The sequence below is a fragment of the Phytophthora ramorum genome (assembly GCF_020800215.1).
Source record: "Phytophthora ramorum isolate Pr-102 chromosome Unknown Phyram_PR-102_s0017, whole genome shotgun sequence".
In the NCBI taxonomy this organism is placed as follows: Eukaryota; Oomycota; class Peronosporomycetes; order Peronosporales; family Peronosporaceae; genus Phytophthora; species Phytophthora ramorum.
This window is the reverse complement of record NW_027150663.1, coordinates 543786-556048: the sequence shown is the minus strand read 5'-3', so window position 1 is coordinate 556048 and position 12263 is coordinate 543786. Positions and strand designations below refer to the sequence as shown.

At 54.5% G+C, this 12263-nt stretch overlaps 3 protein-coding genes across 3 annotated transcripts; 1 reads left to right on the top strand and 2 right to left on the bottom strand.

The window, feature by feature from the left end:
- Positions 1-488: 488 nt before the first annotated feature.
- KRP23_13320 (Elongation factor 1-alpha) lies at positions 489-2006 on the bottom strand (the record flags this gene model as incomplete). The annotated part of the gene is made up of 2 exons (XM_067884015.1): positions 489-1826; positions 1899-2006. 2 exons carry the CDS (start codon positions 2004-2006, stop codon positions 489-491), a joined length of 1446 nt encoding a protein of 481 aa, XP_067738639.1.
- Positions 2007-2452: 446 nt separating this feature from the next.
- KRP23_13319 (uncharacterized protein) lies at positions 2453-3472 on the top strand (the record flags this gene model as incomplete). Its single annotated transcript, XM_067884014.1, has 1 exon — positions 2453-3472. The coding sequence occupies one exon, from the start codon at positions 2453-2455 to the stop codon at positions 3470-3472; it is 1020 nt and encodes a 339-aa protein (XP_067738638.1).
- Positions 3473-3604: 132 nt separating this feature from the next.
- Positions 3605-10363, bottom strand: KRP23_13318 (Sporulation protein RMD1; the record flags this gene model as incomplete). The annotated part of the gene is made up of 11 exons (XM_067884013.1): positions 3605-3764; positions 3842-3999; positions 4075-4432; positions 4500-4541; positions 4603-5159; positions 6138-7829; positions 7894-8562; positions 8634-9676; positions 9754-9893; positions 9964-10144; positions 10207-10363. The coding sequence occupies 11 exons, from the start codon at positions 10361-10363 to the stop codon at positions 3605-3607; spliced, it is 5157 nt and encodes a 1718-aa protein (XP_067738637.1).
- Between the last annotated feature and the right edge of the window lie 1900 nt (positions 10364-12263).

Here is a 12263-nt window from a genome sequence, read left to right as displayed (position 1 = left end):
TCCACGTCACGGTATACGATTCCACAGCTCCACGCGCTCCAAGCTCTACTTTCCAGACGACCACGGAGACTCCTGCTGCTGCGGATGCTACGACGAAGCCGTCCACCTTCGAGACGCTGGCTTCGACGGATGCTCCTGCTGCAACTGAGCCTGTCAAGAGTTGTAGATCTACACCACGAACTGGTTAAGTGCAAGCAATGAACTATGGTTGTTCTGGTTGACGTTCACTTCCGTCAAATATCTGCCACGATTTGCTATGGACAGGAGCTTAATGTGCCTAGACGTCCTCATCCCAACTGCAAAATTTGCAGGCGATGGCTGAAATCTTCACAAACAGATCACGAATACTAGGAATGGTGGAGAGGATTAAGGTAGACAAATGCTTCTTCATTCCGTTAATAAAAGCAACACGACAGGCACGTTGCCTCCTACAGAACTCGAACCACCGTCCGTCGATCAAGAAGTGTCAAGCTGCATGGCCGCATAACTTATTTCTTCTTGGCGGCGCCCTTGGCGGTGTGGTCCTTCTTGTTCACCGACTTGATGACACCGACGGCAACCGTCTGGCGCATGTCGCGCACGGCGAAACGGCCCAGAGGCGGGTACTGCGAGAACGACTCCACGGTCATGGGCTTCGAGGGCTCGAGGATGACCATGCAGGCATCGCCCGACTTGACGAACTTGGGGGCCGTCTCGAGCACCTTGCCCGAACGACGGTCCATCTTCTCCGTGATCTCTTTGAACTTGCAGGCAACGTGGGCCGTGTGGCAGTCCAGCACCGGCGAGTAGCCGTTGCCGATCTGGCCGGGGTGGTTCAGCACGATCACCTGGGCGGTGAAGTCCTGCGTGCCCTTGGCCGGGTCGTTCTTCGAGTCCGAAGCGACGAAGCCGCGACGCAGCTCCTTCACCGACACGTTCTTGACGTTGAAGCCGACGTTGTCACCAGGGACAGCCTCCGGCAGAGACTCGTGGTGCATCTCAACGGACTTGACTTCCGTCGACAGACCCACGGGGCCGAACGTGGCGACCATGCCAGGCTTGATGACACCGGTCTCCACACGGCCGACCGGTACCGTGCCGATACCGCCGATCTTGTACACGTCCTGGAGGGGCAGGCGCAGAGGCTTGTCCGACGGACGCTTGGGGGCGTTCAGCGTGTCGAGAGCCTCAAGGAGGTACGGTCCCTTGTACCACGGCATGTTGCCCGACTTCTCGATCATGTTGTCACCCTCCCAGCCCGAAATGGGCACGAACGGGATCTTGGCGGGTTTGTAGCCCACCTTCTTCAGGTACGTGGTGACCTCGTTCTTGATCTCCTCGTAACGAGCCTGGCCGTACATGACGGACGAGTCGTCCATCTTGTTGATGGCCACGATCATCTGCTTCACGCCGAGCGTGAAGGCAAGCAGAGCGTGCTCGCGCGTCTGGCCCTCCTTGGAGATACCAGCCTCGAACTCGCCCACACCCGAGGCGACGACCAGAATGGCGCAGTCAGCCTGCGAGGTGCCCGTAATCATGTTCTTGATGAAGTCACGGTGGCCAGGGGCGTCAATGACCGTGAAGAAGTACTTGGGGGACTCGAACTTCCACAGGGCAATGTCGATCGTGATACCACGCTCGCGCTCGGCCTTCAGGTTGTCAAGCACCCAAGCGTACTTGAACGAGGTCTTGCCGAGCTCGGCAGCCTCCTTCTCGAACTTCTCGATGGTACGCTTGTCAATGCCACCGCACTTGTAGATCAGGTGACCCGTGGTGGTCGACTTGCCGGCGTCGACGTGGCCGATCACGACCAGCGAGATGTGAACCTTTTCCTTGCCCATGGTTAACTGCAGATAAGAACGAGGGCTATTAGTCTCTGGGTTGGGATCTTTCCGGGTGTCGGCGGAGCGAGCGCTTACCTTCTTCAAAGAAAATCTGAGAGTGAGAGTCGAGGAAAGGGAGGATCTTCCGGTCGGCTCCCAGTTGGGTGGCTCGCAGCCTCGAGCCGACGCATTGGCTGCAAACATAGGTCGCGTTTTGGCCACTCACAGACGCGGAGGAGGCTTTTTTTCCGCCAGTAGCTGCGGGCGACGCATTCTGGCCAGTGGTTTGCCGTGCGCGTTTTTGAACGTGGTGTGCCGCACACACAACGACACCACAACAGCGGCCGACTTTCACTCGCCGTCGGAGCCAGCCGAGATTCCTGCATGCACGCAAGCGGCAATGCGGCACTGCCCCGGGACGTGTCCGCACTCGGATCGACTTATCACGCCTCCACGCGCGTTGAGTCGGGTGAGACGCGCCTCGCCACACGATTCCTCCCAAGTTGAAGCTGCGCGGGACGGCTAATTTTAGCCCAATCAGCGTCGGCCAAATTGAAGCCATGTCGGAGTGATGATCTGATAAGATGCGGCGGTGGCATGCACCGCGTCCTGGGCGCTTGCTGCCCCCGTAACCCAGTCCAGTACCCGCGATGCTGGCGCTCAACAGCTACGGGCTGGCAACGCGCCCCGCCCTCGACAACAACCGCGTGACGCTACCTCGTCTGTGCGGCGGCGGGCTGCCCGCCGTGCGCGAGATCCGCTCGCTGAGCAAGCTCGAGGTGCTTGCGCGCACGCCCGGCCACCCGCTGTACCGCACCACGTCGGGCTTCGACTACGGGCGCTACCTGGACTTCAAAGACGTGGCGCTCAGCTGCCCCAAGCACGCGCGGCTTGTGGGCTTCTCCAAGGAGTTCATCGCCGGCAACTATACAGACAGCAGCCTCCTGTCGCTCGAGAGCAGCAAGCGGCGTGCCGAGCTCTGGCAGCAGAAGGTGGCGGTGCGCACCGTGCAGATGCGCGTCAAGTACGCGGAGCTGCAGCATGTGCTGGAGGAGAAGAAGGAGCGACGACGCGTGGAGAGGCAGCAACGGCGACGGGAGAGGGACATCCTGCGCTCTGCGGTGGTCCAGCTCCAGGCCCGGATGAGGGGCCACCTCACCCGCCTCTGCATTGCTCAGGAGAAGCTGAGACGTGACACGGAGGCAGCGCGGTGCATCCAACAGGTCAGCCGAGCACGCGCACGGGTGCGTGTTGCCAAGCAGGTGCTGGAGGTCAGACGACGAGAGAAGCAACTGATATTCGCGGTCAAGATCCAGCGCATTTGCCGCAGCTTCCTCCTGCGCAAACGTGCTAAACTACAGTTGACGAGACTGCGCGAGGAAAAACGACAGAAAGCGATCGACCTGGAGCAAGAAGCTCGTCGACAGCGTACAGGCGCTGCAAAACAAATTCAAAGGTTGGCCCGTGGCCATCTCGCTCGGAAGGACCTCCACCGCCAGGCTTCGTGCGCGTCCAGCATGATGTCTGACAGGGAGGATAAGGACTCACTGCTGTCCATCAATGGTCGTATCCGCAGTCGTGGAGCGCGCCGTGTTATTGCGCAGATGCAGCAGGTGCGACGTAAGCACACCAAGGCAGTTGTTCGTATTGCTGGCCCACCGCCCAAATGAGCACGTGAGCGCCTTACCTTATCTATCGAAAACCTCATATAAAAACTGTTAATCAAGTAAGCATTGTGCATTTCGTCCCTTTACTCTGCTGAGCTCGTTGCAGTCTAAGAAGGAAACCACCACGTTGTGCATCTAGTCCGAGGTATCTGAGTGTGGAAAGAAACCGAGGATGTCCTTAATGAGGATATTCCACACGACCTGCACGGCAACCTCGGCGACGATGAGCCAAATCACGATCATTTCCAGCTTCGTGTCGTGCTGGTGCGCGAGCTGCTGACTGAGCACGTCCAGTCTGAACCATTCACAGACACCAGAGCATGATGAGTAACTCTACAGTATAAAGGCAGTGATGTTCCAAGCAGCACATACAGCTCACGAAGAATGTCCAGACGAGTGTTAAGGATCTGAACTCGGTTGTCTACGCTCAGATACTTCATCACCTTCTTGTACAACGGCTCATACTCGTCATCTTCCCAGAAGAAGTCCGGCTCGTCCAGCATGTCGGAGTTCAAGTTCACATCGCTCCGCTGAACAACACCAAGAGAAAGCATGGAACTGTGAGGCGGTGAGCATTTTCAAGGATCATATAACCCCTCTCTTACCTCAATGAATAACCGACCGATGAGCTTCGAGATATCGCTCTGTGAGTACTGAATCGAGCCCGTGGCCGCCAGATTCTGCGGCACATGCTTGGTCTCGCGGATGGTTTCCTCCACGCGCTCCTCAAAGACATCCAGCTTTGAAGACTGCGCCATCGCAAAAGACACCGCCAACTTCTCCGACGCGCGGTTGCTACTCAACGTGATCGCATCGTTGCAGATGAGGCTCGCATCGCCATACATGTAGTCCATATCCTCTACCTCCACCTGCTTCACCGGACCCAGTGAGAACACCCCAAGCGCCACTAAATGTGCCTGCTCCTCTGCTCTCGTCAGTCCCCAAAAAACCGCACACCCCGTGCTACAATACAATCAACCACATCCGGCATCAGTAACTCATTCAACAGCAAGAGTCTGCACCAACTCACGCGAAGTAGAAGGCGTCCTTCTGCTGGTACGGCGCTCCGTCCCTAACAGTCACACCACCATCAGCAATTCTCTCCAACTCAACCTCTATACTGCATGACTAACGCTAGATCTGGGGTTGGTGCGCAGCTCGAGTGTATCGCGCCCATGTACATCTTGTGCCTCCACCCGTCCGGATGCAGTTCTCCGCCTGGCAGTTGGCCGGTCTCCACTCTCTCGAGCCACTTGAGCAGCTTGAACAACTGCAGCTGATCGCACGTACAGTACGCGGACACGCGCAGCTTGGGGGCACTGGGCGGTTCCCTCAGCTGCTTCTTGATGGTGCGCATGCGGGAGCGCCTCGTGGTGTGGCTCACGGTACCGGGGGCCGGCAGCGGCTTGGGCACGCCGCGTTTAAACTTGCTGCTGCGCGAGCTGAGCCCATGCCAGTTGGCGCGCGGAATCTGGCGGAAGTCCGACTGCTGGCGGTAGCTCGTGGGCGAGAACTGGCGGTCCAGGTCGCTGTAGTCCTCGTGTTCGTCGCTGTCATCGCTGTCGAAGAAGCGCCCGCCATTCTCGTCCTCCTTGCGGTCGTACACAGCCGAGTCCGAGTTGTAGTTGAGCGAGAGCGAGCCGGGCGGCAGCAGCGGGGAGCTCTCGCTCGCGTCCACGTCCACCGCGGACTGCAGAGGACTGCGGCCCCGAGAACTCATAGCAAATAGCAGATACTTGGGCGTTGGTTGAAGTCGGATTTAGTCTGGATTCGTACTTAAACGGCCACATAAGGACACTGTTTTTGGAGACTCTCTGACAGTGTACTCGGTTGGAAGAGGATTCATCGATCTCTTAGAAAGCAAACGGTGAAAATTTCCTGTGGCAGTTCGGCTCTGATGAAGTCAGGCTGCTGCTTATCACGTTCCTACTAGTAGTAGTGTTAACTATCCCCCTGCGATCCATGAACGTTGAACCTGGTGTTCTCTTCCGCTTACCGGCAGACACGAAAGAGGTGACATGCTCGCCTTGTGTCATCAACCGGTTGTTAGACGTCCCCGCATCATAGTACTGGTAATGCTGCAGGTCTAGCAGTTGAAGTCTTCTTAACACTACCGAGAGCGCTCGTCTCTATCTCGTAGGTTCCGGGATCTGCGAAAGCTTTAATGACAGCACGCAACCCCATCAGTGCGATACAGTTCATGGCTTATTCATCTTTGCTGGTGTTACCTGGAGGCTGGCTTGCATCATACGAGTGGTGGAAGATGTACTAGCGACGGAAAAGTTTGTCTAAAAGGTTGCGCAAGCGCTCTCTCTTGGATGAAGACGCAGGGGACTGTTCTTGTCGGACTTCGGGACGTTGGGTAAGTGCATTTTGTACTAGAGACGCGAGTTACTGCCGATCCCTGGATCTCACGTTTCAAGACCGTGAATATGACCGCATTGTGACCACCGATTTGTTTCCACAGCTCTCGAACATCAGTGGGACGACATTCGTTTGCTTGCTGTGGAAGGTTGGCGGAAAAGCTAACCGCACGAATGCAAATTACTCTCTTTTTCGTGATTTCCTTCACCTTTTTTCTTCTTACTGGTCTGTCTTTAGTTCAAAAATGCCAATGACGAAGTATTTCTACAAGAGCAGCAGTAAAACGGGTTCTATCGACAGAAACCTGTTTCCAAGCTCGGTATCGTCGCTGGATGTATCGTGCAGCGTCGTGCTCTTCCGGTGGCCGGTGAGCGAAGTAGCGAGTGACCGTAAATTCCACAAGACTGGGAGTGACAAATTCATCGGACCACGAGCTGGGGCTCGCACGACCAATACGATTCTCAGGACACACGCGAAATCGGTACGCACGGTGCGGCTGGAGGAACGTTCCGTGTAGCTCGAGTCCGCGAGGAACAGTGATATCCCCACCACTCTCCATCTTTTCTTGAAACCGAGCATCATTTCTCTTGGAACGAACGCTGTATTCCACGTGAAAGCTACGCAGCGGTGCACCACCATCATGAGCAGGCAGCTTCCAGGTCACGATGACGCTCGTGGGCGTCACATCCGATATGGTAGGTGCGTCAGAGATTGCAGCGGGTACTGTCGGGGGATTCGTCTGTACTGAAACACAGGCGACGCTGGCACCACTAGTTCCCAAGCTGTTGACTGCATTCACTGTGGCGCTGTAGAAAGTGCCACCAAGTAGGTGACGCAGCAGAACCGCCACCGTTGTTGTATCTGGGCTGGGTTGGTGCATATCATGCGGTAGTAGAGTGAATTCACGGCTTAGCGTGCGGACACGGACGCCAAACTGCGTGTCTTCCGCGTAAAGAGCAATGCTGTAGGCGTCAATAGGGAGGCCGTTCCGCTTTGGTGGCATCCACGTGAGCAGAAGGGTGTGCGCTGAAGCCTCAGCTAGATACGGAGCTTCAGGGGTGTCGGGGACATCGCACAAGGTAGACACAGAGTTACTTGGCGGGGATTCGAGAGATGCCAACAGCTTGTTGTCCACCAGGTTGGAGGCGGAAACCCACACTTGTACCGGACAACCAGGGTCCAAGCCAGTCAGCGTGTACTTGGTCCCAGCGATAGCTCGTGTGAGGAGATCGAGCGATTGCTCTTTGGGGACAGAGCTCCCCTCGGTTGCCTGGCACCATCGTAGCGTGTACTGTAGCACCTCGCTGCCGTTGCAGCGTGGCTTTCCCCACTGAACATCGATCTGCCGCTTGTCGACGTTCATGATTTCAGGCTTGTCAGGCTGATCCGGCGCCATGCAGTCCATTTTGACGTAGTCGCTCAGTCGGGAGAACTCACCCAGACCACAGCGATTTGTAGCCGCCACCACAAACTGATACACCTCACCAGCCCAGAGCTCGTCCACCGTGTACGAAAGTGTAACACTCGACTTTAGAGGCTGAACTACCGTTGAGGTCGTCTTCGATCCCGATACTCTCGAGACAGCTGAAGCAGGGGGAAGTGCTTGAGATGAAGCAGCATTGTTAGCGCTGCCCGCCTTCTTCGTCTTCTCGCTTTGTTTACTTTTTGCGTGACGAGCAGCGGGTGTTGAATTCGTTTTCACACATGCTGGTGGGCGTCTAGTGTTTGTCAATGAATGTTCTTGCTCAACGGGGGATTCTTTCAGTTCGGCCACAGGAATAATGAGTTCCCGGAGCGGGACAAACACACTGTTTTCTGGCCTACATTGAATCTTGTACGACAAAATTGCAGCGCCATTCGGGCACGGGGCTGACCACGAGAGAGTGATACATGTGGCTTCGCGATGGTCGTGCTGTACTGGGCGTTCGACTCGTGATGGAACAAAAGCAAGTGTTTCTACAGACTCCGTCGCAGCACTGAAGTCGCTTGGCCCAATCTGTAGCAGCAACAGTCAGTAAACGCTACCTTCAGGTTGCAATTGCGACCAAGAAGGAACGTACATGATTCACAGCAGCGACCTGAAGCGTATACTTGACGCCTGGCTGGAGCTTATCGATAGTCTTGGTAAGGTATTTCGCTGGGACCTCCATGTCAGGGATGGCCTTGATATCGCTGCCGTCTCCAGCAAACGAGCTGACTTGTACCGTTCGCACAATATAATGGAGAATCTTGGCGCCATTGGCAAGCGGTTCAGTCCAGGATATGTCGATTGAGAAGCGGTCCACAGATACAACGATGGGTATCTCCGGCTGGTCAGGGCTGGACGGACGCACACGCCACAGTATTGCAGTCGTATCTTCACTGGTTGAGAGAAGGAAAATGCCACTCGGATCGAAAGCGGTCGATCGGATGGTGTCGTTGTGTCCCGACAAGCTACACACGCACTGGGCTTGCTCAGGGGTGTTCCTCCTCCAGACTTTGACCAAGTTGTCGGATCCACCAGTAGCCAGCAACATCTCGTATACACTGGAGTCGCAAGTGATTGGCGATGTAAGAGCACAGCAAGTGATTGGAGCGCTATGCGCGTCAAAGACCGTTTCCAGGACGACACCTCGCTCCAGCGACCAGTATCTGATGGACTTATCGAGCGCCACAGTCACAACCAGGTCAAGCTCTTGAGCTACAGCACACCCAGTGATTGTTGATGAATGAGAGGAGAATGTTCCATCCTGATGAAGCACAACACGAGAACCATCGAGCATTAGAACGTGTAGAGAATAACAGAACCCTTGACACGTACCGATTTGCAGCTTGAGAAAGTGCGAGTCAACCGGTCATTCGCGTCTGGGCGAGTTGGAATCCTCGTCACCACTTTTGCAGGAATGGAGTCGAAGGCCTCGTCAGCTTCCAACGAAAGCGACAACGCGGGTGTGAAGAGCCTTTCAAAGTCGAACTTCTCCATGTTTCGGAACTGCCTTTTCAATCGACCAGTCTCGTCTGGTGTCAGTGTATTCACTTGGTTGCTCTCGTCGAGGACCCCAGATGCACTTGTCTTGTCGTTTTCCGTTTTTTCGTCTCCACTTCTCTGGTTTTGGCCACTCTTGATGGTATTTAGTAATCTTGGTTCTTCATCGTCCTTGGGGTCGATCTCTTCGATGATATGCTCGAGACATTGCTTGATGTCTATGGCTTTGTTGAGCTCATCGTTGCTCTGAGAAGGAGCGACTAGAGTCAACATCTCCTCGCTTTCACGAAAGTGCAGCCAGTCATGGTTTGCAACGAGCGTTGTCATTGACTCGTCAAATGCCAAGAGATGAGTCGACGACTCGATGGAAAATGAGAAAGGAATCGCTTGCTGCCACTCCAGAAGCTGACTACCTAGTGGCGATGTCTTGCCCGCTTTGTCGTGATCACCTTCATCCTCTTGGTTGTTTGTTGCTGCTTCAGAAATATCCCACAGCTTCACCACACACTCCCCACAAGTCACCAGAGCTTGGTCATCCACTGTGAAGTCAAGACATGACGCTCCTTCTTCGTGGACTGGTAGAATCAACAAGAGCGTCAAACGCACAGCCTGGTTCGCGTTAGCTCCTGGCGTGAGGAGACTGGGTAATGTTTGATCCTTGTCAGCCTTCATCCTCTGCGTCACTTTCCAGACCATGCACGTGGAATCCCACGAGGTTGTGGCGAGTAGCCCACCATCATGGCTGAATTTCATAGCAGAGATGGCTTGCTGATGTCCCGTGCCGTAGTTGCTCGCCACGTCGAATATCTTCACTGGAGTCGTGGCTGGAGTGAGCGTTTTCTGCTGATAGTCAAAGCAGTGAATAAGTGGCTCGTTGTCTGTTCTACCGACATCGACAAAGGAATATCAGCAAACTGCTAGTCCGTCCTCGTCCATCTCATCACAACACACTTACAAGTGGCGTAAGCGAAGACGATGTTGTCCAGCTCAGCGTGTTGAGCTTTCACAGCCCCGCCACAGATAGACCGAGCGTGAAGTGAAGACACGTCGAGACTGCTGAGCATTTTGCCATCGCTAAAATTCCAGACAGAGATGCTAATACAAATGCAACGCCGTCAGAAAGCAAGTATACATTAACTGGCCTCACACACTAGCAACTACCCACCAGTCCAAGCCGAACGTGAAGAGTATCACCAGCTCTTTTTCCACGTGATAACTTGGTGCAATGCGAACAATCGCAACGTCGGTGATACTGCTTCGATGACTTTCAAACCCTCGTGTCTTCATACCCGGCGTGAGTCGTGGTCGTCTAGAATCCACATACATGCCATTGACAAAGTGGAACCCTGCAAGTAGAACAGCAGGTCAATACTGTTCATCTCCAGCACCTCAACTCTAGCAACTCCACCATCTTCTCGCAGGGCGTCGTCTTCCAACTTCTTCTGTAGCGCATCGAGCATATCCCGAGCAATTGCTCGGTCTTCTGTGCTGCGACCATCGCCGTGGATAGCGAAAATCTGCTTTCTCTGTTCGTCGAGTTGTTTCCTCCGCGACGCCTTCCCCATGGCGCGTAGCAAGTGCCTCCTCACGGCAAAACCGATCTTAGACTGTGAACGGCACTGCTCTTCATTCCCGGTAAAAAAAATGTTAGCGAGAGACTGTTAGACTAGGCGGTCAAAAATAAGGAATACTACCAGCTATCAGGCAGAAAAAGAGGACGCAGACCCCGTCAACAGTTTGTGCTTTATTCCAGCGTTATGGTGGCCCATGCTGCGTATTGCGAGCTACAGTGACGCCCAGATGAACGCCCCACATCTTTTCAGGCCACGGAGCCTCATACGGGATGACAAAGTCGTCTGGAACGTATCGGTCGCCAGTCACGGTCGCGTAAGTATCCAGCAGCGGCACAACATGCTTTTTAAAAGTTTCAGGCGACAGTCTCATATTGAGTCCCAACGTGTCCAACCTGTCGGCATCGCGACCGACGTGTGAGAAATACGATCCTCTCTTTCTCATATGGTAGAGTGTCGCTCCCCCATGCACGCTTTGGCCAAGGATCACGTGACGGCACGACAAAACGCGACGGAACCTTGCAGTGCCCATTTTGCGCCGCGAAGGTCTTCAATGCTGGCATTATGCGCTCGTTCCACACCGAGTCACTAGCATCCCAGGCGAAGCCCATCGAATCAAGAAGCGCCTTATCACGAGTCGATTGTTTTGCATAACTTTGACCACAACGAATCACTGCGACTAAATTCCCAAGGCGCACACCCCACGCTTTCTTCGGCCATGGGAGCTCAGCAGGCACAACAAACGATTGTTCGACGATGCAATGATCAAACACTTGACGATATACCCCCAATGCCGGCAGAATTTTCTCCGTCCAGTCTCTTTTGTAGACGTCCGTAAAGCAGAAGTCCATCCTCTCGAGCTCTTCCTTCGACGAAAAAACTTGCTTCGCGTACGCATCGGCACAGCGAATGTTGGAGACGCTGTGTCCAAGTGGCAACCCCCACGCCTGCTGAGGCCACGTTCTGTCTCCCGCGGGGACAATGAAATGATATGGTACGTCGGTATGGCTCTTCAGACCGTAGAAGCGTCTTAGAGCGGGCATAAATACCTCCTCCCAGTGATGTTGGCTCACGCCTTGCACAAAGTTCAGCTTCTCGAGTTCGTCTGGGTAAATCTCCTCTCTGTAGCTTGTTCCTCAGCTGGCTCATAGCCTTTCCGAGTTTGTATCCCCACGCAACTTTAGGCCATAGAGAGTCACCGCTTGGGACGACAAAACAGGTCGGCACGAGTGTGTTTCCATTCAGTTCCTTGTACGTCCGAAGAGCGGGGAGGAATTTGTTCCTCCGTCGGCTGGTCTTCTCGTGAATTTCCTCAGCTCCTCCGTCTTGTTCGTCGCCTGCTTGCGTCGCCAGGAAGCGGACAGTTGGGAGTGGGGAGCGACGGCCGCGCAACGGCAGCTTGAGAAGCCTCGCCCGTCCTGTTGCTAACGACATCGACATAATTTCTACCTAATAAAGTGGAGCAGCGAACACTCGTTCGCAAAATGAGAATGGTTTGGGGAGCTCTAGTGTACGTGTAAACATTTCTCACTAAGTGTTCGAGACAACAAACGCAACCAACTTAGCGTTGCATTATCAAACCCGCCAATATCAAGTCCCTCGCTGAGTCAGGCAGTATATGCGCAATACCGACATCTTCGCAAAGATCTGAACGACCTGTGTAGATCTTTCAAACACAGTTTCTCCTCGCCTTTGCGACCGCAACTGGTGCACGCATGCACTCGGTCACTTCACTTTCCATGCATTATAGTAGTATCCGTAGCCTGGTCGGGAGAACACAATCGGTCCTAGACGCAACTTCAGAACTATACAACGCAGAGTACACGTATACTCACCCAGTAGTCAGCTCAGGATATTGAGAGGAAGTGCTTGCACGAATACACAGATCAGACAG